The 24,311-nt window shown below is 39.4% G+C and overlaps 1 protein-coding gene across 5 annotated transcripts in view; it reads left to right on the top strand.

Moving 5' to 3' along the window:
- Positions 1–24,311, top strand: part of FNDC3A (fibronectin type III domain containing 3A) — a 111,987-nt gene that overhangs the window by 58,498 nt on the left and 29,178 nt on the right. For all 5 annotated transcript variants that reach the window (XM_066313263.1, XM_066313264.1, XM_066313261.1 and 2 more), the window contains 6 exons: positions 3,661–3,737; positions 8,245–8,482; positions 10,978–11,250; positions 13,279–13,337; positions 19,198–19,355; positions 20,589–20,648. In XM_066313263.1, coding sequence (XP_066169360.1) covers positions 3,661–3,737; positions 8,245–8,482; positions 10,978–11,250; positions 13,279–13,337; positions 19,198–19,355; positions 20,589–20,648 — 865 coding nt within the window. The remainder of the gene's footprint in view (positions 1–3,660; positions 3,738–8,244; positions 8,483–10,977; positions 11,251–13,278; positions 13,338–19,197; positions 19,356–20,588; positions 20,649–24,311) is intronic.

Below are 24,311 nucleotides of genomic sequence, written 5' to 3'. Positions count from 1 at the left end.
TTCATTACAGGGTGGTTTGGATGAAATCAATTCTATTTATGTGCAACATGCAAAATTATATATTTCCTTAACAGGAATTCCTGATCCTGTTGTTTGCTGATTCTTTATAATAACTCTCACCTCATGGTAAAACACTGGTTTTGTCATGCAGCAGTCCAGCCAATACCTAAAAAGATGAAAAATCCTGTTACAGTGTATTGCACCACAGGAGAGCTGACATCTTCACATTACCAAAGAAAAAATACATGTTTTTATAGCATATAGCATTTTATCTTCAGATAAAATTTTGCAGGTTGGAATACACTTCTTATCAAGAAATCAGCAATCTTGCTGTAAAACATATTTAAAATACCTGTGAAGTCCGCCTACTTTTTGTCCCATGCTTATCATTTTTTTGGATGTCCGTTTAGAAATTTCATTTCACAGCCACTTGGAAATCTAATCAGAAGTAAAATAGAATTCTTGAATATTCAAATATGTTTTCATTAATTCTGGTACTTTAAGGAGCAGAAGATGGGCTGCAAATTTCAAAACTACTGACTTGACTCTATTCTAATTCTGCAGTATTTTTTCAGGTTCATACATTGAGTTTATGCCTTTATTTTTGTTACTGCTAGATTATGGTATACTGAAAATGGCTTTGTGGATCAACCTTTGCACTGGATGGAAGATAACTGCTCTGTGTTTGTTAGAGAGATTAAAGTGTTAAATAAGTAAGCCTTAAAAAGGTTGTTGAACAGTAGTCTCTAGATGCTTAAAGCAAAACAAAGCAAAAAAGCCAAACACGGATAATCACCAGTTCTCAGAGAAAACGCTTGCTTATGTGAGTTTCGTCATTCCCCAAGGACGTTGTGTTCTGTAAAAAGTTCAAGTAAACTTGGTCGTAATTTTCCATTTACTTGAAACTTATATAGTTTAAAATTGTGAGTTTAATGGAAGTGTCAGTGTTTTGTGCTCATTATAGAAAAACTGCAGATAAGCAATGCAAAATACAAGTTGTATAAAATCCACCTTCTTATGTAAGAATTAAACCATTTTTTTATTTCAATGGCAACTTACAATAAATATGCTTCCATTAATTTTGACCTTTTTGAAATTAGTGCATTTGAAACAGTTTGAAGTTTCTCTTGCTGATTTTTGCTTCACTTTAATTTCTTTTTAGCACTTCATACTCGGAAGAAACTTTTGCTGAAACATTTTTGAGTTTCAGAGGAGCAAAACCACTGGAAGAATGTTCAGTTCTCAGTTTATAGCTTGCTGTAGTCTTTATATTCTTCGCTGTTGCACAGTTCAGTGAACAATTCATTCAAGGCCTTGTTCTTAAAAAGTCTCTTCACCCCCTACCCCTACTGTGGGTTAGCATTTTGGTTGATAATAAAGCTGTGATTCCTTTTAGGTAAAATGTTTGCAGACTTCTATGTCTTACTGTAAAGAAGTTTCTATTATATGTGCAATCAAGTTGGATTGCATGCTGCTTTTCTAAGGAGCGCTTTTCATTCCTTTTCCCTGCTCTTGGCTTTCAGACAGAGGTACCTTTATTTTTGTGTTAAGTCCATACATATCAGAATGAGGTATGCTAATCTTACTTACTCCACTTTGCATTTACTTAGTACTTTCCATTTGCAGATCCTAACAGAGTTTTCAAAAACATTAAGGTGGAGCTACAAATGCCCTTTCAAGTATTACTGAAACTGCGCTAAGTTGGATTGGTAGCTTTAATATACTGAATTAGAAATTTGCAGAACGTAGCCTACAGTGTCTGAATCCCAAACTTCTGTCTTGTCACAAAACTTGTTCAAATTATATTGTCTTTCAGTATTTCTTTCATTATTAAAACTACAGTGATTGTTCCCTTGTGTATTTAAAACACAGTAACGTAAGGACATCCCTCTTGAGCCTGTAACAGTGTGCCTGCTCTGGTAGAGGCCAGTATCAAATACTAAAGAGCATAAGGATAGGGCAGGCACACAGAAGAAACTTCCTTGTTCATGGAACAAAAGTAGTACCTATCTTTTTTACAGCTCTTAATGGATTACTTCTCCCAAACTGAACCTAATCTTTCATTTCTACACTGTTTTTAAAGCAAGGAGTCACACAATTTTAGCTGTACACTTTATGAGAAATTCCCTTATCTGTTAAGACTTACCTGGTCATTAGTTAACTATCTCTGGTTCTTGCAAATGAGAAACTATAAATCATCTATCTTCCCATTTTAGGTGTTTTTTAATAGATCTTTTACTGTTTCTCTGCTGCCAGCCCTTTTAACCGTCTTCTGATGGAAGAATCCTGGTCTCTTGACTCTTTCCTGGTAAACAGATGGAAAGCCACTCTAAATTTTTTTTTTTTTTCGTTTTCTAATCATGTGTGTTCTTTTTGGGTTGTGGAGTCAAACACATTGCTCAAGGATTTGAGGTACAGTGTGAATTTACAGCACAGTGTAATGATGTTTTCTGCTTGTTCCCTGTTCCATTAGTAATGGTTTTTTGATGTTCTCTTTCTGCCTATGCCTCTAAACAACACTTGACTGGTATTTCTTTAGAAAACCATGTAGTAGCTGCATTGTGTGTTTGTTTACATCCGATTTATGGTTTCTCGCTGTAAAGAAACATTTCTGGTTTTATCCAAGTGCATCACTTTGCACTTACCAACATTACTCCTGGGTTTTTGTCATCTCGTCAGTGAGTACTGTGAGATCCTTTGCAGCACTCTGAGAACATAGCAACAATTCATCACCTCGCTGTTCATTTTCTTTTCTGGAAACTTTTTTTAATACACTGAAACAGGTTCTTTGGGTGCCTGTGGGACTCTTTTTGGTCACTCAAAGAACTTCCAAAGCTGATCATTTATTTCTTAGTTTCCTGTTCTCCAATCAGTTATTAATGGAAAGACCTTTTCTTTTTTTAACCAAAGGCAGCAGTACTTCTTTAAGAGTCTTTGAGAGGCATTGTCAAAAGCTTTTTGAAAATCCAAGTATGTGACAGCGTCCCTGTGCTCTTTGAAGGTACCTGATTTTCTAGGCAATACTTTATCTACAAATGCCACCTTAAGACATTCCCATTGTCATATTTATCTAAGTGTGTGTAAACTCCTTTCTTTATGGTTTGCGCAGTACAAGGATCACCATGGTGTCCTGACTTTTCCTGTTAGCTGAAGCAGACTAACTAGTTGGTAATGAACTGGCTTTTCCCTGAGACCTTGTGTCTAGTTTGCCACTTCCCACTTCTGTGGGATAAGTTGATAAGACCATAGTGAAAAACAGCCATTTTGTAGGTAATTTTCTTTGTAACTCTTAACTGGATATTATCTGGTTTTAGCAGTTTGTTTCTGTTTTGTAGTCTCTTCTATTGTCTTTTCATCTTGGGGTATTTCTTTTGATTTGTCATCTGTTGAGTTTTGACATGAGCTCTTCTGTGAGCTTATTGACAGAGATGGGAGAAATACTTGCTGGGGATTTTTTTTTTGCTTGTTTCTGGTTTTCTTCAGCTGTTTTTAGATTTCAAAGAGTGCCCTTTGCTGTAATTTTATCTGTACAGTTCATTGCCTTTGTTTATCCATGTTATCTTGTATATTTTTCACAGAGACATTGCAGTTCAGTATGTTCTTTCAGCTTTCTCAAATTATTAAATGGTGCTGTACTGAATATTTCTGTAACCCACTTAGGTCCTGCTCAGGTTCCAATGATGTCCCCAAATGGTTCAGTGCCTACTATTTATGTGCCTCCTGGATATGCCCCACAGGTATGTCACTTCACTTGCTTCTTATTTTATTTCTTTTCACACAAATTTTGGAATTGGAACCATAATCACTAATTCAGTAATATAATTTATTAGTTTTCAGTCACTGTGATCAAGTGAGGAGATCAGAGATGTCTCTCAGTGTTTCTGAGATGGGAGACTTTTCATGCTGTCTCTGTGCCTGTTCAGTTATATATTAACTATGTACATGACAGTAGCAAGCACAGTTCCTTGCTGAGTTCAGAATCCTAATGTACCAGATGCCTTCTGAATATAAAAGGCAATCATGACCCAAACGTCTGCTTATGCAGGATTTGTACTGATTCCTGTGTCTGTGGATATTTTCTCTTGGCAATATATATAGACTATATATAATAAAATATAATTTATATATGTACGTAGTTCATGTCTGGGACTTTCCATGCAGATAAGGAGAAGCACAGGTCAGTTGAAAAAGTACAGCAAACACATGGAGAAAATGTCAGCTGTCCATTGGGACTAAGCTATTATATGATAAGTGTTTCCACCAGTTATCTTAAAATGGGGCCCTCATTTTTTCACTGCTATGTGATTCCTAATTTAGATGCCTGTAAATTAAATGTGAGCTAGATAACCTGGACATGCTTTAAAGTAGATTAAAAGGATGATTTCTCTTGGCTATTTTTGACATGTGAATTATAATGAGATGTGTGGCCATTTTAGATGGTGTCTCTTTCTTTCCCTCAGCTGTAGAACAAGTCCAGGGCTTAGTAGGTCAGATCTGGAAGTCAGAGCAGTTGAATGCCACTCCCCATGATGTAAAGTCTCTATCAAGACATTCTGTTGTCATGACCATTCCACCTCTGACTTAGTGTGCATCCAGTGGTGTACACTGAGAAGGGACTAGAGTGCATAACATAGAACAAAAGAGCCCACAGTGTCAGCAGATGTTGGACAGATTATCTGAAAAACATTTAAAAAGTTGTCCTCTAGCAAAAGAAAAGGCTGGTAGGGCAGGCAAATTACTGATTTTATCTTTCATCTCTTGGAAGCTGGCTGATAAATTGATTCTGTGCATCCTTTGTAGTTAAGTTCCCAAGCAGGCAGAAGAAAAATGGCTTATAAATATCACTACAAGTCCATATATCTTCAGATTGTAATAGAAAGTCTTGATTCCTATTAGAATTAATTTTTAAAGTACTGAAAGAAGTTTAGAGCTAAATGAAAATTGGAATTTTGCCATATTTCTTATTTGTTTTCAGTTGATGAAATACGTATTTTAAAAGTTGTGTCAATCTGAAAAATATTTTTTAAATTGGTTTATCCTTCCTTTAAGGACAATTTGAATCAAAGATGCTGAAGGGCCAGGCCTTGAAGGGGCCCATTCATTAACTTTTCACTGGAGTTGGTTAGTCCAGGCAGGTGTTGTTTTAGCACAGGGCTCTGACCTTTGAACTGCAGGTGCCTCCCATCTGTCCAGCTCAGAGTGCAGGTGAATGCTCATCTGCTGTTTTCATCGGAGTAGAAGTATCATAGTCCAGGACAACCTGTAATTTATAAGCCTTCTGAAGTGTTTATTACTGACCAAACATAACAGACTCTGAGGTTTATGATGGGAGTTCCTCTTACAAGCCAGAAGATTTGATAGTCTTGCAGAACAGGAAAATCTAACATTATCAAGCTAAGAGTTTTCCCAGACTTACTGCAGTCCTAGCAAACTTCTATGGTTTCTTCAGGTATAGTATATTTTTAAAGGTCAGCAGCTGCAGCTATATTTTGAGTTGAATAGGAAACCAGCTAAATGTCCTAAGCTGTCAGCCTGGAAGAACTTCAACATAACCATCTTTTGTCTCTCCATTTTGATTTATTTCTATTATGCCTCTGCTTGCTTCAGTTCCTGTTTGGCAGTGATACAGTGTACTGTCCTCTGTTAGAAGTTGAGGATTACCACTGAATAAAAGATTTACTTTTCTTATATCACATAAATAAATAGCAATTCATCAGCTGATTTCCTTTTCCCTTCCTCTTCTTTTGAAACTGTAGTTGTAAAACTGAAAGAAAGCACATCTTTATTCATCCTCTCTTAAGCCATCTATATTCGCTGTCTGCAGTGAGTTTTCCAGTGATGTTTGGTTGGTTCATTTGACCAAACAGGCCTATGCCAGAACCACGTTTTGCTAGCACAATTGGGGTAATAGAGAGCTTGTTTATTTTTTAAACTTAAAAGTATAGACTTGGCATGATGCTGTGCCTGCTTTTGGGAGCATTTTTTATCTGTGTAGTTTTCTGCTAGGGACCTATCAGTGAGCAGATGTTAGATCTGGAAGCACAGTTACAGACTTGTTAGACATAAGGCCCCTGCTGTTCTGAATTGGGTGACTATTTCTAAGTTACTTAAGCTATTAGCAGACCCGAGAAAACAAGGTATAAACTAAGCAGCTTGTTTGGTTTTTAATGGAAGCTGTTTCCTACATAATCTGAGTCTACTCATAAAATCATAATAAGTTGCAGTATTTGGGGGGTTTTGTAACCAAAAGGGACTTAATTAAAACTACATTTCAGTGTTTAGAGAATTTCATTGGACAGCAGAAGTTCTAGTTGTATTTACTGCTAATATATTCTGCCTTTAGGATACCACACAGCTATGGTTACACAGATTTGAATAGTATTGTCTTTAATTACTCTTTCCCAATAAGGAACAATTTCTGTGTACTGAAAATAACCCATTTCTTAAAGTCATATGGTATGCATGTTTTTTAAAACTGTGTTCACTTAAGTAACATTAATTTTCAACTGTCTATTAATTAAACTGGGGTCACTCCATTGTGTACACACTTCTGTGTCTTCTGAATGCTGTTGCATGTGCATATCCTAAAGTATCCGAAGCATGCTGCTCTTCCTACAGCACTGTTTCTCTCAGCACAGTGCTGAAGTTTTGAAACAATTTCCTGTACCAATCTCACTTACCTTGCATTGGTTCAGCTAGCAGGATAATTTGGGGCTGTACAAATTAGATTGCTGGCAGAGAAAACAGAATCAGAAGCTCTATTCCAGATGTACCAGATGCACACCAACCCCTAATGGGGACATGGTAAAACCAATGATCCTCCAAGCAGCTTTCTGTCATGGACTTGATGGAAGCATTCACTCTAGGGCACAGGGCTAAATCTAGCCAAGCATGATTCCATTAACCTTAAACAGTGGAGCTGAAAGCAGCTTGGCACTAAGTGTTTTGATCTATTGATCTCTTCCTGTTGCACCAGGGTGTTTATTGGTCTCTGTGTACATATCCCCATCTCATTTCAAATGTCAGTGAAAACTTATGTCATAGGGTTGCTTTGTCTCTTGTTATTGAGTGTAGTCATGATATTTCATCCTTCTTCCCCTTTTCTGGATAAATGTTTCACCTAAAACCTTACATTGCAGTTTCTGCTCTGACTTTATTCTGCAGCATTTTACTAGGAAATGAAGAACAGTTTATTCATTGGCATCCCATACACTGAAGTTACTGACACCATGATACACACAAATCAAAATTAAATGCCAAGATCATCTCTAGGTGTTACCAACACTCATGTATTTATGTGAATTTACAAAAATTTAGAGAGGGTCATGACGTGAAGTGCTTTAGGGGCAGATCCTTGTTCCTGGTCTAGCTGATGACCTACCCGCATTTACTGAAGAGGGTGAGTCATCAACAAGACCAGGAAATTTTCTGCTTCAGTACTTTGTACAGTTTATGCCCTTGTGCCTGCGCTCTGCCAGAGCCCCATGTGCTGCACAGCCCAGGCATGCTACAAGTACCATGCCCAGGACACCTCAGCTCCCTGCATCTTACAGATTCTCACCATGGGATTCCATATGCTACTGCCATTGCTTGGAACTTCTGGCAGCATTGCTAAGGGCCACACTCAGATACCTCACACAAAGGCTGCTGTCACTTTCCCATTTGCTAATTTTTCACAAGCCCTTGCGCTACAGTCAGCCAGAGGCTGCCACAAGGGCACCTGTTTTCTGAGTAGCATGTGGCTCCCTTCAGAGTTCAAGACCTCTGAACAGGTAGAGGGATAGGGGGAGGAGAAGGAAAAAAAATTTTTTTACTTGACTTGTGAAGGACTTTTGAGAGGGCTGACTACCATCCTGGTAGTCTGCTTGCTAACAGCCTAATGCAGATGATGGCTGCTGCACAGCCCATATGGCAGGTGCCTCCTGGGTTAGGGTTGGTGGGCTGAGCTGGGGACAAAGCAAAAACCAGGACCCTTAGGAGAAGCTTGGTTGTTTGTTAAATACCCTTACAGTCAGATTTTTTTAAGTTTCTTCTCCACCACGTTGAGAAATTAATGGAATTGCTGCAGTTAATACACTTAAAATAGATGACCCTTTAATATCCCTTTTATTTCCTTGCTACTTCCTGTTTTTCTTTTGTCAGATTTAAGAGGTTTACTATTCCTGATTTTGTTTAAGGATCTATAGAAACGTATTTTTCAGACTGTCATTTCTCTTTTGGTGCGTGGTGTCTCTCACTGTACAGGTTATTGAGGATAACGGTGTTCGAAGGGTTGTGGTGGTTCCCCAGGCTCCAGAATTTCATCCTGGTGGTCACACAGTGATACACAGGCCTCCACATCCCCCACTGCCCGGCTTCCTTCCTCTTCCAGCCATGATACCCCCTCCACCCCGTCACATATACTCCCCCGTGACTGGAGCCGGTGACATGGCGACGCAGTACATTCCACAGTACCACACTTCACAAGTCTATGGGGATGTGGGTAAGTAGCTCGTCAAATATTGCAAGTTTTGTCAAAGGGAATAATGTTCTACTCGTTTTCAGCATCTGTTACCTTGTTGTGTGGGCTTTGTCAAGCAAGGCTTACAGCTTGAATGGGAACCATACACAAAACATTTTATGTGGATACCAGACTTGATTTGGCTGAAGCTTATTATTCTGGAAGTTGTTTTGATTTATTTGGTTGTCTGTTCAGTGGTCCACTAAACACAGAGATTGCTTCTTACATGTATAAGTTACAGGTTTTCCTAAGAAAGCCACGCGGAAAATGTAGTGATTTTGTAGTTATTCAGCATTTAAATCCATGCCTGAACACTATTCTGAGTTCTCATGCCCTGCAAACATCCTGTTTGAAGCATGAAATAGAAATTCTAAGTATTAAGCAAAAAAGTGCTCCATTTTTCATAAAACTATATGCATTTAATTGAATGTCCAGCTGGAGTAATGAGGTGCCACTAACCTAAACTTAATAAAGTGGTTGAAGCCATCTTTGGTAGTGCTGTTGACATCTGCCTTTACTGTGGCTTGGTGGCAAAGTGTATTTGTGTTCTAACTCAGGGGCTGGGTTGTTAGATAAATATTTACATTTCTGGTAGACTTGCTTTTCTTTAGATAAGGCAGGTGCTGACCTTGAAAGACTTTCAGAGAGCAATTCTAGGTTGCTGTTTTTAGAGAAAGCCAGAAGCTATGGAGAGGGAGGCTAAACACAACTTCTCAACATTCTATGATACTACTAAAATAATCTAAAAAATGGCCTTCAACTATTTGCTGAGCTTAAATAGTCAGGATGAACGAAGTGGTCAGTTAAGAATTTACCAGTTTTTTGATCTTCCTGGAAGTCTTAGTGTTTCTGTACTATTATGTTGTACTTTATTTTTTCTTGAACTACCTTGATAACATTACTAGATGCTCTTTGGGTGCTTGTTTGCAGTTTTATTAATTTCCTGATTTCTTGTGGATGGCAGTTGTTTGCTTTTAGTTTGCTAAATTAAGAAATTGGAGTATGATAATTAAACGCATAGAAGATAAATTAGCTTCTAAATGGAATAATTTTTTTAAAAATTTCTGCTGCCAGGTTCTATCACTTTAAATACAAATTCAGTGATAATTTGCAAAACTGCTAATGTAAAGAAAAAATATAAAGTGGGATTTTTTGTTTGCTTTATTTTCAATATATGTGTAAAATGCCTTTGGATTTAGGAAAATAAAGGATTAATACTGTAATTTGTTATTTATTTGCTACAGATTTTGTATTTAATTCTGGATCTCTGACTTTGGCTGTACCCTTCAAAAGTCAAAACCCACAATTAGGCTCCTATTTCAGGATTCTAAATTTAAGGAAAAAACCCCAAATCAACAAACAAAAAAACCCAAACAAACAAACAAACCCACAAACCAAACAGATGCTCATAGAGCACAGTAGTTACCTGACAGGAGCACTGAACTCTCTAAAGGTAATGAAAATCATATATCTAACTAGACACAGCTTATCTAGAAGTCTTCTGTCAAACTTTCTGTGAATTAAGCTGACTTAAAAAAAAATGGAAACTGAGAAGTTCTCTAAATTTTTTTGGTTTTATCTTTGCAAGGAAGTTCTTATTTGATCTTATTTTCAGTACTTCCTATCTCATAAGGAATAACAAATAATGTATTCTTTGGACTGACTGATCCAACTTATCTTAAAATTAGCAAATTCTATGGTGATTTTGAAGGATGTATTTTTTAAAAGCTTTCAGCATTTATCATAGGCAGGGTTACACAGAGGACAGACTTGGTATATAAAGTCTTGAGTCAGTAAAGTGTTTCTGAGCATACAGGTGAATGAATACCAATATTAGAACTGGACAGAAATTTCACCAGTTTGCAATTTAGTGCTGTCAGTAGTCTGGTACAGACTTCTTTCCAAAGCCAATTTTGACTTACGGATGAGACTTTGGTGCTACTGCAGCAATGCCTGGTGTTACTGTGTACAGTGATAGTGCACTTACAAGGCCTGGCCATACTGTCTTCTGTGTCTCAGTGTCTTTCCACTGCCCCATAGATCACAGGTTCTGTGTTTCTAGGCATTTATGAATGTTTTCCCTGTTGATCCCTGCTGAAGCATCATAAAAAAACTTACTGGGTTTTTTTATTCAACATTAGATCAAACCTCCTCTAGTGTAATAAAGTAGCACATTTTTTCTGTGTAGACTTGATCCCATACCTCACAGCTCAAGGAAGATTGTAGAAGCATTTCAAGAATAATTTTTAACTGGATAAAATATGGGGGAGGGAAGGATTACATTACACTCTCTTCCGTAACATATGGTTAATGTCCATTTAGTGTTTATCAGTTTACCTGCTGGACACTTCAGTTTTTAAATAGGAGTAGAGATACAGTTTTACACGCAGGTGTACATTTAACTTACTTAGCATTTTTAGGTAGATTTTTAAATTACATTCTGTTCTTAATGATCTGTTTTTCCTTCCTTCGTTTAGATACTCTGCCTGCTCATGGAAGATCCAACTTTAGAGATGAAAGGTCTAGTAAAACATATGAAAGATTACAAAAAAAGTTAAAAGATCGACATGGAACTCAGAAGGATAAGTTAAACAGTCCTCCATCATCTCCTCAGAAATGTCCTTCTCCTACAAGTGAACCTAATGGACTTACAAAAGGACAAGATACGGCTGGTATAAGCACAGGTTCTACCAAGTGCAAGTCTTTGGGTAAAGGAAAAAGCAGTTCTCAGACAGACACAGAAGTAGAAGGTAGGTGTTATCAAAAATATTAAATATACACATATATTAGTATATGATGCAAGTCTAGTGTCTGGCTGAACATAGCATCTTTGAATGGAACACCACACTCTGATGGTCTTGATGTTGAGTAGCTGCCTGTAAATGCCCTGACTTACATCGAGTAGAGTTAAGTGTGATCAACCTGCTCATCACATGGGGATGTGGGCCTAAGAAAACAAAAACTACTGGTATGGAAGTCTCCATGTAAATTTGAGAGAATGAGTCACACTTCATGACACTGTTTAAAGAAAAATCTCTCCTTTGTTCGGAGTGCTTGCGTTTTAACGAATCACTGAATATTGATGGGCCTGCTTGATACTGAAGAAAAGATGGAAAGAACCAAGTGTCTGGATCAGCAAACAGATATCCAACTTGATAAAGATTATTTTATAAAAGAGATACTGCTGTTACATAAAATTGATCTATCCCTACCCACTCATTGTTGAAAGGCCCTTGTAGAAAAAGGCTGGTCCTCACATTAGTCCCTATGAGTTTGTTTTCTAAGACACTGCCATCGGGAGTGTGCTTATTACTAGTATCTTTATTTCACTGGAAAGCGTGTCATCTCCTAGGTGGACTGAATTCACTCAGTCATACAGTCAGTTACCAAATCTGATGATGTGTCACTGTCTGATTTGGAGACCTCTGTCGCAGACTTTCAGATGGTGAACATAACATCAAAGACTTGTTATTAGCCAGGAGCAGAGCTTTCAGAATAAGGAACTGTAATTGGTGATGCTCAGAAAAATAAACCAGGAATTTTCTCAATTCTCTGAAATTTGCTTTGAGATAAAAATTTTGTGCCAATGTATGTTAGATTGCTATAAACCAAAAGAATTGTAAAGAAACTACATCTAATCAAAACCAGGAAATCCCAGCCTATGAGAGCTGTTTAAAAGCATGTGTAGATGATAGCCTCTGAAAGCCTAGTACCAAAGGTCACATTTGAGATGCAACATAAAATCAGAGGTTGGGAACTATTGCTCCAAACTTGATTATTTGTCACTATAGTTCCAGAGTGGCAGTTTACTTTCTGTTCAGCTTCAGTTTACTTTCAGTTTGTTGGTGTTTATCTTTAAGCTAACTTTAACAAGGCACAAGTGATGAAATGCACTATTGTATTACACGTTACAAAACTTATGGTAATGTTTCCTTAGAAGTATTTTATATGAGGAATGGGAAAGTCCACTTTTCAAAGTTATTTCAGGAGACATTGGGGGAAATTATGTACTGAGAAAGACTTGTCAAACAGAAGAAGGTGACTTAAAGTTGTCATACAAGTCAGAAAAGCATTTTACTTGTTTCAACAGCATAAACCATCTTAGAAACAAAGTTGTAAATAGATTTGGTCTATGTTTCTTAAAGAATTTTGTCAGGCTTTGTTTTTCTTCTATGTTTAGTTTAAGGCAGGTTAAATGAATTAAAATGCCTGGCCACACCTTCAAAACTGAGTAGCCTGCTCATTTACACTATTGAGATAATAAAATTTAAATATTATATGAGAAAAGCAAATAAAATGCTTTCTATAAACTATAAATCCTTTATAAACCTTCCGCTCACACAAAACACCTTAGACTGTTTCCCTTGCAGTTGAGGAAGGCCAGCAGTGTTACCAGTAGGCTTTCAGCTGATGTGCAATAACATATTGAAACTACTCCAACTTGACTGCATCTACATCCAAAGAGAAATCTGTGGGAAATATCCAAGATCTTCTCCAGAACAGCAGTTGGTTTAAAGTTATACATTAATGGTTGATAATCAGGCTTTCTGTATTCCGAAAAGGATAGAAGGGCTTTAGAAATATTTTTTGTATTAACAACTTCTTCAGAAGCTTTTTTGGTTTTATGTAGTCCTAGATGAATGCATGTTAGCAAGATGTTCTACTTTATAAATGCTTTCTTCTGTGTGCAGTTGTTGAATTTGAAGAGCTATTTAACTGTAAAGTTACTGCACAATATTCATGGGTACTTCTCTTCTGCTTTTATTTTGTTTTTTAAGAAAAGGATGAAGAAACAAAAGCACTGGAAGCACTTCTTTCTAATATAGCCAAGCCAGTGGTAAGTAACAAAAGCTTTCCCTAAAATCAGAATATATCTGCTGCTATTTTACATAGTCACATCTCCTTTTCTTTCTCTTAAGTTTAAAGGGTCTTTAATTTCCCATACTAAAGCAAATTCACTTAACTTCCTGTCACTGTACTGTAAACAACTAAAGCAATTTGTAGTGTATTAACACTTACGAAACTAAAGCTGTCTTGATACTTACTGTGCAGAATTCTTCCTGGCTATTCTGTGAATCTCAGTATTAACAGAATTATTTAAAAAACAGAGAGAGAGATTATAACATTGCCAGTAGCATAATGATGCTGCTCAATGGAGTATGCTGCTTAACGTATTATACTGCCGAATTTGTTCTCAATTTCCTGCAACTTTGTTTAGTCTTAATTGCTCAGGAACCAATTTTACACACCACATAATTCTAGGCATGAGAAATACCTGGCAAGGTTTTGGAAACATCACCAAAAATGAGGTTTTGTAAAAGCTTATATCCAAAGTAGAGAAAAAATATGACCTATTTCTCTTTTAAGAGTTTTTTGCAGCTTCAGGGAAGAGAGACATAAAATTCAGCACAGAAGGTAACTGTCAGCAGTGGACTTCTGACCTACCTGCTTGAAAATTTACCAATATATTTTCAGTTTGTAAAACTAATGCATATGTTTGTGTAGATACTCTTTAAAGTGTTGTTGCCAAATGCAGTAGTTTCTTGTGTTTTAGAGCAGGCCAGTCTTTTTTTCTTTCATTGTCTGGACTTCCCCTGGTCCTAGCCTTTCTGTGAAGATTTGCATATCTTCAAAAAATGTTCACCACAATCCTGAGTCCACCATCTTGCCTGAGTAAAAACATCTGTGTTCCCCATTGTAGCATAGTACATAAAACTGAAACTCCTGTAGGAGCTTGCCATGGGTTTGTCCAGTCAGTCAGCTGCTTTCTCCAGTCATCAGCTATGTACCTTCTTCCCTTCAATTTCCAGGCAACCTCACCCCAGCTGAGTGCCCTAGTCTTAATTCTTCTCTCATATGTTTCTTTACAGCCTGATGAGGAGAGGCCAAGAAAGCTGGGGCTGTTTAGCCTGGAGAAGTGAAGGCTCAGAGGGGATCTTATCTATGTATATAGATATCTGCAAGGCAAGTGCACAGAGGATAAAGGCAGGCTCTTTTCAGTGTGCCCAGCGTCAGAACCAGAGGCAATGGGCCTAAACTGAAACACAGGAGATTCCCCCTGAACATCAGGAAACACTTTTGTGCTGTGAGGACATCAGCTCTGGCACAACTTGGCCAGAGTTTGTGGAGACTGCCTCTTTGGAGATACTGAAAAGCTGTCTGGACATAGTTCCAGGCAGCTGGCTTTACGCAGCCCTGCTTAAACAATGGAGTTGGACCAGATGACCTCCAGGGGTCCCTTCCAACTTCAGCCATTCTACTGAAGTTGATTCTATGGTTCTCCACGCACTGAGCAGGGATTGTAGAGGGGAAGTCCTGAACACTTGGTGTCCTGCTTTGTCCAAGCCTTAGGATAGATTGACATGTCTTCAGTGCCCCTGTGTCATTGGTGGCCAAGCAGCATGGAGGTGGGAGCTGTCTGGAATCAGAGTGTTAGCAATGGCTGCATTGCCAAGGGGAGCTCTGAACCCTCTCTGAATGGGACTGAGAGGGATGGATCAACAGGTGGGGTCTTGTGCTGTCTTGCTAATGACATAGAGAAAAGCAATATGGTGCCAGTACTATCATGTTTTCTTTCATTCCTGCCCTCAACACTCAAACATCCGTGCCCCTTAGATAAGTACCCTTGTTCCTCTCCCCACCATGTTCTTGCTTGAACATCATTGCGTGTGGCTGTGTGCAGCAGGGGATCTCTGAGGCCTCAGAGGGCAGCACAGGCACAGTGGTAGTCTGCTACAGGTGCAGAGTGTACACAAGGCAAAAAGCCAGACTTCCAGCACTTGGAGAGGCTTATGCTTTATGAAGGCAAGAGGCTGTCAGGGCTGTGAGGGGGTGGAAGTCTAGCTGATGTTGCAGCCTGGGGGAGTGTGATGTGATAGGAGTCTGTTACCTACTTGGGCCTTGCAGGAGCTCAGGTCACCCTCCCACAGTTTCATCAAGGAAATGTTTTCCTCATTTTCCTTCAAATGAACCAGGACATTGTTTTTTCACACCTTTTCTTTGTGGTTCTCATCATAAATATTCCTGCAGGTTTCTTATTAATGTTCTGGTTGAAGTACTTAGTATGAGGATTGCAGTTTCTGATGGATCATCAGTACTCTGGTCCCTGGGTGAACCATGCTGGCAGTACCAGCTGTGGTGGTGGCCATAGGATCAGATGGTCATACAGGGGGCTGTCCATTACAGTGTCTATTGCACCATATCCTACTCCAGAAAACGTGGAGTAGTGCTGAAGGCTATGGTCTATCCTGGGCTGTCCCATGTCTTAGTGCCCAGGTCCAGGGCATGTCCATCTAAATTATGTGGTGGTCTCTGTCATGTTCTTTCATTCACAAATACCTCTCAGTTCTAGGCAGTATGGGATGCATCAGTTTTGCTGCCTCTAAACTCTTGTTGGATTCTGATTCCCTTGAACTTTTCCCTATATGGATCCCTCATCCATTCATACATGGCAGTGTTAAGTCAAATTGGTAACATGATGTTGCCTCAAGTTTGCCTGCTTTTTACTGTTTGCATTTGTTCTCACGCAGCTTCAAGTAAACTGTGTATATTTTTAGAAATTATCTATTTATTTCCATATTTCTCATTTGGGATTAGAAAAATGATTGATGGTGATGTTCACCAACAGTGTTGAAGAGGTGGCTACCTGTGTAGCCAATCTTTGGCCTGCTTGTCAAAGGTATTTAAGATGGAGTCAGAAAAATAAAAAGGGAGCTTTCCTGCTTGACCTCCTGCTGCCTGCTTTGTTCTTTCGTGTCCCTATCAGCGACATAATGAAAATGACACCAGATGACCCTTCTGCTTAGGGGTCTTGAACTGTTTTTACCCAGATGTAAATTGAAGTGATTCTGCAGATTGCACCTCAGTGTTCAAGCAAAGTCTTCACCAGCTGTTACATCTGTTAATCAAATAACAAAGCAGACAGAAAAGAAGACCTGAAAAGACAAAAGCCAAATGAAGAATGATGCAGAAGGCTGAGTATTTAATAAGAGGCAATAAGAGGTCAGAATTTGAGGGTTGGTTCTATAGCATGTAAATCCCTTTGGAGAACATGATACTTCCTGGTTCTGTGTATGTTTGCAGACTTCTGGCATGTGATGTACCTCACCCAGTTAAGTATCTTGGATTACTGTGAATGCAATCCAGATTGCACATGCTGAAACTGCTCTTTTGTTTGACCCAAATGGCATGTGTAACATATTTAATGAGGAGATTCACTTCGGCAACTGGATTGCTAATGAAGACATGACCACCTCTTGTTTCCACAGTGCTAGAGCCTAACCCAAGTATTATACTCTGCTTTGCAGAAGCACATACATAGTGCTCAGAGTTGCAACCAGAATCAATTGCAGCTGCTTGCATAAGCATACAAAATAATAAGTAATGCCAAGCTTTTTGAAAAAGCCACTCGCAAGTGTCTCAGAGTACATAATAGTAGTGCATTCTTCTGATCTTAAATCTCAAAAAATACTTCTTTTTCCCTATGTCACAGACGTTTTTTTGAAAATATTCTATGTATGAAGGAAATGTCAGGTGGCAGTTTGGCATTAGCAAAGTGTGTTAGATGGGGTGTTCTGGGCAAAGCACTAAAGAAAATGAATCAGTAGGAGATGAGGGGAACAGTGAGAATTACTAGATTTTATAGGTGAGGGGAAACTCAAATGCTAACAGTTGTCAAATGCATGAGAAAAAACTGCAAAAGGAAGGGAAGATCTAGTGTTCAACTCCATGGTGCCTAGGATTAGGCTTAGCTAGTAGTAAGAGGACACTGCCTGGACACTAGGGAGAAGGATTCAACTGTTAAACTAGCTAAACCTAGGAACAGATCATCTTAAAATGGATCTGCTAGTCCTGAAGTACAGTAAGTCCTTGGGGAACCTGCATTTCTTTCCCTCAGGATCTCCTGCCACTTTCTGCAACTCAGGAGGATGGGGTAAAGATTGTCCAGGAGGGAACTTTATCAGATGCTTCCCACAAGTCCAGAGATTCCCAGAAATGCTAGAATTTTACTGCAGTGGTTATAGATAGTGCTAGTCTAGTTTGTGATTGCATCAAGATAGTAGTGGAATTTTTTCTTTCCAGATTTTAAATAGAAACTTCAGTGTTTAGTCCTACCAACATTTGATCACTTTTAAGAGATGATGTACAGTCCTGTTAGTGCATAGTGGTTTAGTGACATTATTTCCAAGACACTGAGGCTCACATAGTGTGATTTTTCTTTTTTTCTGTTTGCTATCAGTAAGTCATGTCCTCTTTGCTTCATTCTTGAAGCTGACCTATTCAGTATTTTAGTTCAGTAGATTATAGCAGTTTGAGAGCGCTGGTTGTGAAGATAGCTTTTTGATTCTGATACTCTGGTAATAGATTTTCAAAAGCAGTTATTCCCAAAATAGACATACACTACGGTCATATTATAAAACTAGTAATTTCATATAATGAAATGTGTTTTGAGTTCTCTTATAAATTATTGGAAACAGTAGGTGGGTGCAACATATAAACCACAATAGCAGATGTGCAATACTTATGAACAGCCACAAATTTCTAGGCATTCTCCTATAACAGATCCTAAAAAATTGCAATCACCTGCATGTACCTGTGCACTCACCTACAAAAACATGAGCATCCGCAGCCTGTTGCAGCACATACGGGTTTTAGGCAGCATTCACTCTTTTGGGAGTGTGGATGCCTCTAGTCACACATCTCCTTTGGAAGATGTGGCTGCTTCAGTAGCTTTGTGTGTGACTGCATTGTTCCCTAGAATCTGTTGCTCCCTACAATCTGCTAATCCACAGGGCATTAAAAAAGCTCTCCACCAGGTCACATGCACTCACCTGAGCTGCAAATCCATGTCTGCTGCACCCCAAAATGCTGTTGCACCAACTAGGGTGCAGCTACTCACAGCATCCATCAGGTTTGGATGGAGGCAGCATTGGTTGGCAATTTCTCACGCTGTCAGGCCAGGTTTTGATCATTGCTCTGTTCCACTCCAGAATCTCTTACCCGTCCCCTGTGACAAATTTTCATGCTACCTTTACACTTCTAAAGCTGATGACTTCTGTGTTTCAGTAATCTCCTTGAGATTCATCTGCTGGGGCCACTTGTTGGATACCTGGAGGTGACACACACTGGTTATACTCCTATTTCTGTCACACCAACTGTTCTTATCCAGGCCTTTTTGCAGTGGGTGGGATGCTCAGGCAAACATCACTACAGAAACTCTTCAGGATATTGTCTGTGTGTATGTACGTGAACCTTGTGAACATACCTTCATCTCTCTGTATTTCATAAGAAACAAGAAGGTGTTAAAAAAGTCATAGTACCAGTGGCTTCCAAGAAAAGGGTGCCAGAAGCATGGTTTAATGAAGTGCCCAGTGTCCCAGGATGTGCTTTGCTGTCCCTGTTCCTGTGCCTGGCCAACGCTCTGGTCCATGTTTCAGCAGTCCACTGGGTGGCGTTCGGTACCAACAGGCGGTACCCTCAGCCCCCTGCCTGGCATTGCATTTTTCCCATGGTATTCCTTGCATTTCCAACCTGTTTTCATCCAAGAACTAGTTAGTTGCTAGCATATCAATATAAATACTCCGATTTGCTAATGGTATATGATTTTTCTTTCTCTTCTTTGATCCTTTGTGGCAAAGCAACATTTATATGCAGCAGCATTTAAATGGCAGAGATCTCAAAACTTTGTGTTTCTACAGGTCTCGGATATTCAGGCAAGAACAGCATTGCTGATGTGGTCCCCTCCATCCAGTGACACCGGAGAAGACACAGACAAGAATGACACACCAGAGGTTTATACTTATGAAGTGATGATTTCAAGTACCGGAAAAGATGGAAAGTACAAAACTGTGTACATGTAGGTGTTGGCTATTTTTATTTAGTCACTGCTGCACTGAAATATGGGGCTTAAAACCTCATTAAAAATCTGCTTGTTATACATAGTGTTAATCTAGTTTGTCCAGAATGTTAAATGATTAGCAGTTTCGTGTGACTTGTGTTTTGAAATTATCTACCGTTTTTTCGCTAGAGTTAGTTTCATTTTATTACTGAAGTCTCTGCAATCAACTGGAATGTAAAGATTTTGTTCTCTGCATGTTGGAGGCATATTTTAATATCACTTTTGCTGTGTTTCAACCAGCTGCACTAGACACCATTATCTCTCGAACAGTGAGATGTACAAGTAGTGAGAAAAACTATTTATTACTTTTTTTACTTCAAGGTAAAATTACTTTTTATGTGAGCATATTCTCCTCCTTCCAGTAAGGTTATCCCTCCCTTCACTAAAATTGATCTTGGTAAGAGACGCTCTGACAATATGAAAAAAAAAAAAAGTAAATTCACACAGAACTCATAGCAGCAGCAAAGTAAACAAAAACTCTTCAATTGTTTCATTCTAATACAATGGTTTTCAGACAATTTTTTGCAATTTGGAGAAATGTGACCATAAAATACAGAATTAAGGGTATAGAGTTCTCTAATAGTTATACACCTTTGTATCTAGCTAGTTTATCTTAGTCACCTTCCATGGATTTCATGTTGAGTATCAACAAGTTGAGTATCCCTGTCCAAGAAACTAGAGGCAGAGAAATGACCTTTGCTAAGATGAGGTGATGTCAGCAAAAGCAAACTAATAGATGTTAGTTTGATGCCTTTTCTGCTTCCTAGGCTCTAACAAGCAGGTATGTGCAGTCAGGTACAGTTTTAGATAACTGTTTTTGCAAGGCTGGACCGAGCTGCTGTAAGCTCCAGTATTTCAATGTACTGGACAATGTACAATGATTTTTGAGCAATAACATACATGCATACACGTGCAGCTTGTCTTGCTAAGTAAAGAAGAAAATAATTGCTACTCTTTAGAAAACAGCAAACAAAGTGCTCCAAAACCACCGGGGCAAAAGAACAGGAATAGCACAAGAAGCCTCTAAAATTCAGAGATAAATGCATTTATGCATTGCTGTATTTAGCAAAAGACAAACTCTTAGCAAATACATTTCATAGAAGGTGTGTTGGGTTAGATGATACATGTCTTTTTTTATAAATGTATGGAATTCTGAAACAGTCTTTGAAAAAAGCTTGTATCTCTTTCCAGTGGAGAAGAAAATAAAGTTACTGTAAACGATCTCAGGCCAGCAACTGATTACCATGCAAAGTGAGTATCTCAATTTCTTTTCATAAAATTCAGTAGAATGTTTTAAAAGTTTCATTGTGTATTTGCTTCTTCAGAGATGATCTAACCACTTCTCACTCTCTTTTGAGTTACAAATCAACATTCTTGACTTAGCTGACCACTCAGTCTGGTTTGGACAACATAAGGCAAGATTGGTGCACATTCATCCTAGATTCATGCTCTTGTCTTTATGCCAGCACAATGACCTTTTTCTGTCCTTGGAGCCAGGCACAGATGCTGCTTTTCAATTTTCCACAAGTAGCAGAGGAAAGTACCTTGTCCTGGAAGATGCTCCCTGCTTGGCCACCTGAAGGTCATGCTTTCGCTTTGTTCTAGTAGATCAGTGAACCTGACCCCATATGCATGACAAAATGTGCCCCCAGCTCAGTGTGATTCCACCCTTCTAGCAGAATTGACTACTTCAGTAGGCCAGAAGAAATAGCATGGGATTGGGAAGATGTGGTTAGGTGTGGTTCTCCCTCTTTTTTTACAATATTGGAGGGTCATCTGGAACTGAACTTGGCAAGGGATGCAAGGACTAAGGGCTTCTGTAGCTTTGTCAGCCAGAAGCGAAGGTCAGAGAAAGTGTATCCTCCCAGATGAACACAACTGGCAAAGTGGTAGCTATGGATGAGGAAGACACTGAGGTACTCAACAACCTTTTTTGCCTTAGTCTTCACTGGCAACCTCTCTTCTCATGCCTCTCCAGTGGATGGATAGCAGGATGGGGACTGAGGGAGGAAAGCCACTCCCACAGTGAGAGAAGAACAGATCTGAGACCACCTGAGGAACCTGTATATCAGTACCTGTACATCAGATGGCATTCATCCCAGAGTCCTGAGGGAATTAGCTAACGTAGTTGCCAAACCACTCTTCATCATCTTCAAAAAGTCATGGCAACCAGGTGAAGTCTTGTGTGACTAAAAAGGAACACACTGCCCTCATTTTTTTAAAGGGTAGGAAGGAAGACTGTGGGAGCTAACAACCTGTCAGCCTCACTTCTGTGCCTGGGAAGATCATGGAACAGATCCTTCCAAAACCCATGCTAAGGCGCATGAAGAACAAGGACATGATTCGGACAGCCAGCACAGCTTCACCAAGGACAAGTCCTGCCTGAAGAACCAAGTGGCCTATGATCAAGTGACTTGTATCAGTGGCCAAGGGGACTACAGATGTTAGCTGTCTGGACTTCTGTAAGACCTTTGAGATAGTCCCCCTCAGTATCCTTCTTGGTGGATGAGGAATTGGTTGGATGATCCCACTCACAGAATAGTGGTCAATGGGCCAACATCCAGATGGAGATTAGTGACAAGTGGTGTCCCACGGGGACTTGTCTTGGACCAGTACTGTCAAATATCTTCATCAGTGACATAGACAGTGGGATTGAGTGAGCAGAAAACACCAGGCAGTTGCAGTGTCAACCACCAAATGGTGCAGTTGACACACCTGAAGGACAGGATGCCATCCAGAGGTGCCTGGACAAGCTTGAACAGTGAGGATATGGGAACCTTTTCAGGTTCAACAAAGCCAAGTGCAAGGTGCTCCCCTTGGTTTGGGGCAGCCCTGGTATCATCACAGGCTGCAGGATGAAGGGACTGAGAGCAGCCCTGCCAAGAAGGATGTGATAGTCCTGGTGGATGGAGAGCCAGGCATGACCTGACAACGTGCATTTGCAGCCCAAAAAGCCAACTGTGTCCTGGGCAGCATCAAAAGTAGTGTGGCCAGCAGTGTGAGGGAGGTGGTTTTGCTCTTCTGCTCCGCTCTGGTGAGACCCCATCTGGAGTGCTGTGTCCAGCTGTGGGATGCCCAGCATGAGAAGGATGGTGACCTGTTAGGGTGGCTCTAGAGGAGGGCCACGAAAGTTGTTCAGCCTGGAGAAAACTCAGTACTTAAAGAGAGCCTGTAAGAAAGATGGGGACAGACTTTTTAGTAGGGTCTGTTGTGACAGGACAGGAGATAATGGTTTCAAACTAAAAGAGGGTAGATTTAGACTAGCTATATGGAAGAAATTTTTTGCACTGAGGGTGATGAAACAGTGGAACAGCTTTCCCAGAGAGGTGGTGGATGCTTCATCCCTGGAAACCATTCAGGGAGAGATTGGGCAAGGCTCTAAGCAGCCTGATGTAGTTGAAGATGTCTCTGTTTATTCCAGGGGAGTTTAGACAAGTTGACCTTTAAAGGTCTCTTCCAACCCAAACTACTCTGTGATTCTTGGGTTTAAAAAAATAGTGCGAATACAGCAGTTTACAAATAAATAACATTGTGAAGGCAGAAATTAAGGCCTCCTTAAAAGAAGTGCCTTTTCAGGAGGTGATGGCCAATGTCAAGTATCTTCTTAGACATTACTGAATGTCCTGCCTCTCTTGGCTGTGTGGAGAGCCCTAAGATCTCTGTGTACTGACCAAGGGAAGGAATTTAGAGGCAGCTGTTAGGAAGCAAAGGGAGCAGAAGTGTGTCAAGAGTATGGGTCCCAGTTAACAATGTTCTGTCTCCTTCCACATTGGGTTTAGGATAGGATTTGCCTTGTACAACAGCCTTTTTGACATTTGCTCAAGTGGGAGAGCTGAGTTCGCAGTCCTTGGTGTGAAGGGGTCAGCTCCCAGAGCTGTTTTCTAGAGTATTGTCCTGGTTGTCAAATTGAAAGCAAAAGAGTGTTGGTCTGTTCTTATCACAGCCCTCATTTAATTTGAGCCCCTGTATTTCCTGGAACACAAGGTCAGGAGAAGAATGAATGGTAAGTTGGCTCAAAGTTCTTTCATATGAAAGTGTTTACATGTGATTTTGTTCCTATTTTTAGTAGTATTTGTATATTTTGTCCAACAAGGTTGAAGTTGAAAATTCATGGAACATAACGGTCTGTGCCTAGAAACTTTTTTTTTTCTGTCTTAAGTCCTCTTCTATCAGGATACATTCATTCTTTTTTCTTGCTTAATTCTGGTTGTTGTAGGCAATACATGAAAATCAGTGTCTTGGCCATCCAAGCTCTTCCTAAACAGAATTCTGCCAGTATGAACACAGCAAAAAATCAACAAAGACTGGAACAACTCAACCACCAAGATAACTGGGATATTCCATATTTGCAACTGTGTGCAAGCACAAGCAACTTTATGTTCAACTTTAGCCACTGTTCGAATGTCTTCTCTCTGTGAAATCTATAAAGCCAAATTTCCTGTGATTTGCTGTTCATGCATCAAAAATATGTCAGGATTTTTGTATCTTCTTAAGCTGGCAACCCAGATCTTATATATTGGTGATCATCAGAGGAAAGGTTTTTTGGTTGTTGGTTTTTTTTGTTTGTTTTGGGTTTTTTTGGGTTTTTTTGTTGTTTTCTTTTTTTTGAGAGTTCTGGTTTTAGGGTTTTTTTCAAAGGAACAGATGAATCAGAAGAAAGTAATGTGCCATTGACTCAAAGAGGCAAGGCATAGCTGCACAGCTTAGGGGGCAGGGGGAGGCCAGATGATCATCGTATATTTCCTTTTGGATACGAGCCTTTTAAAAAACAAGCTATTTTTCCTTGAGACAGAAGCAAAATTCACTCTTTGGAAGAATGTGGAGAGTTAATTCATAGCCTTACTAAAGGAAAGGACAAGGTGAACACACTCAGCAGGACACTCATTTGAGTGCAGAGGATACTCTGAAAATACG

This window comes from Sylvia atricapilla, chromosome 2, assembly GCF_009819655.1.
Source record: "Sylvia atricapilla isolate bSylAtr1 chromosome 2, bSylAtr1.pri, whole genome shotgun sequence".
NCBI lineage: Eukaryota > Metazoa > Chordata > Aves > Passeriformes > Sylviidae > Sylvia > Sylvia atricapilla.
The sequence above is the reverse complement of the archived record's forward strand: the minus strand, read 5'-3'. Positions and strand labels throughout refer to the sequence as shown.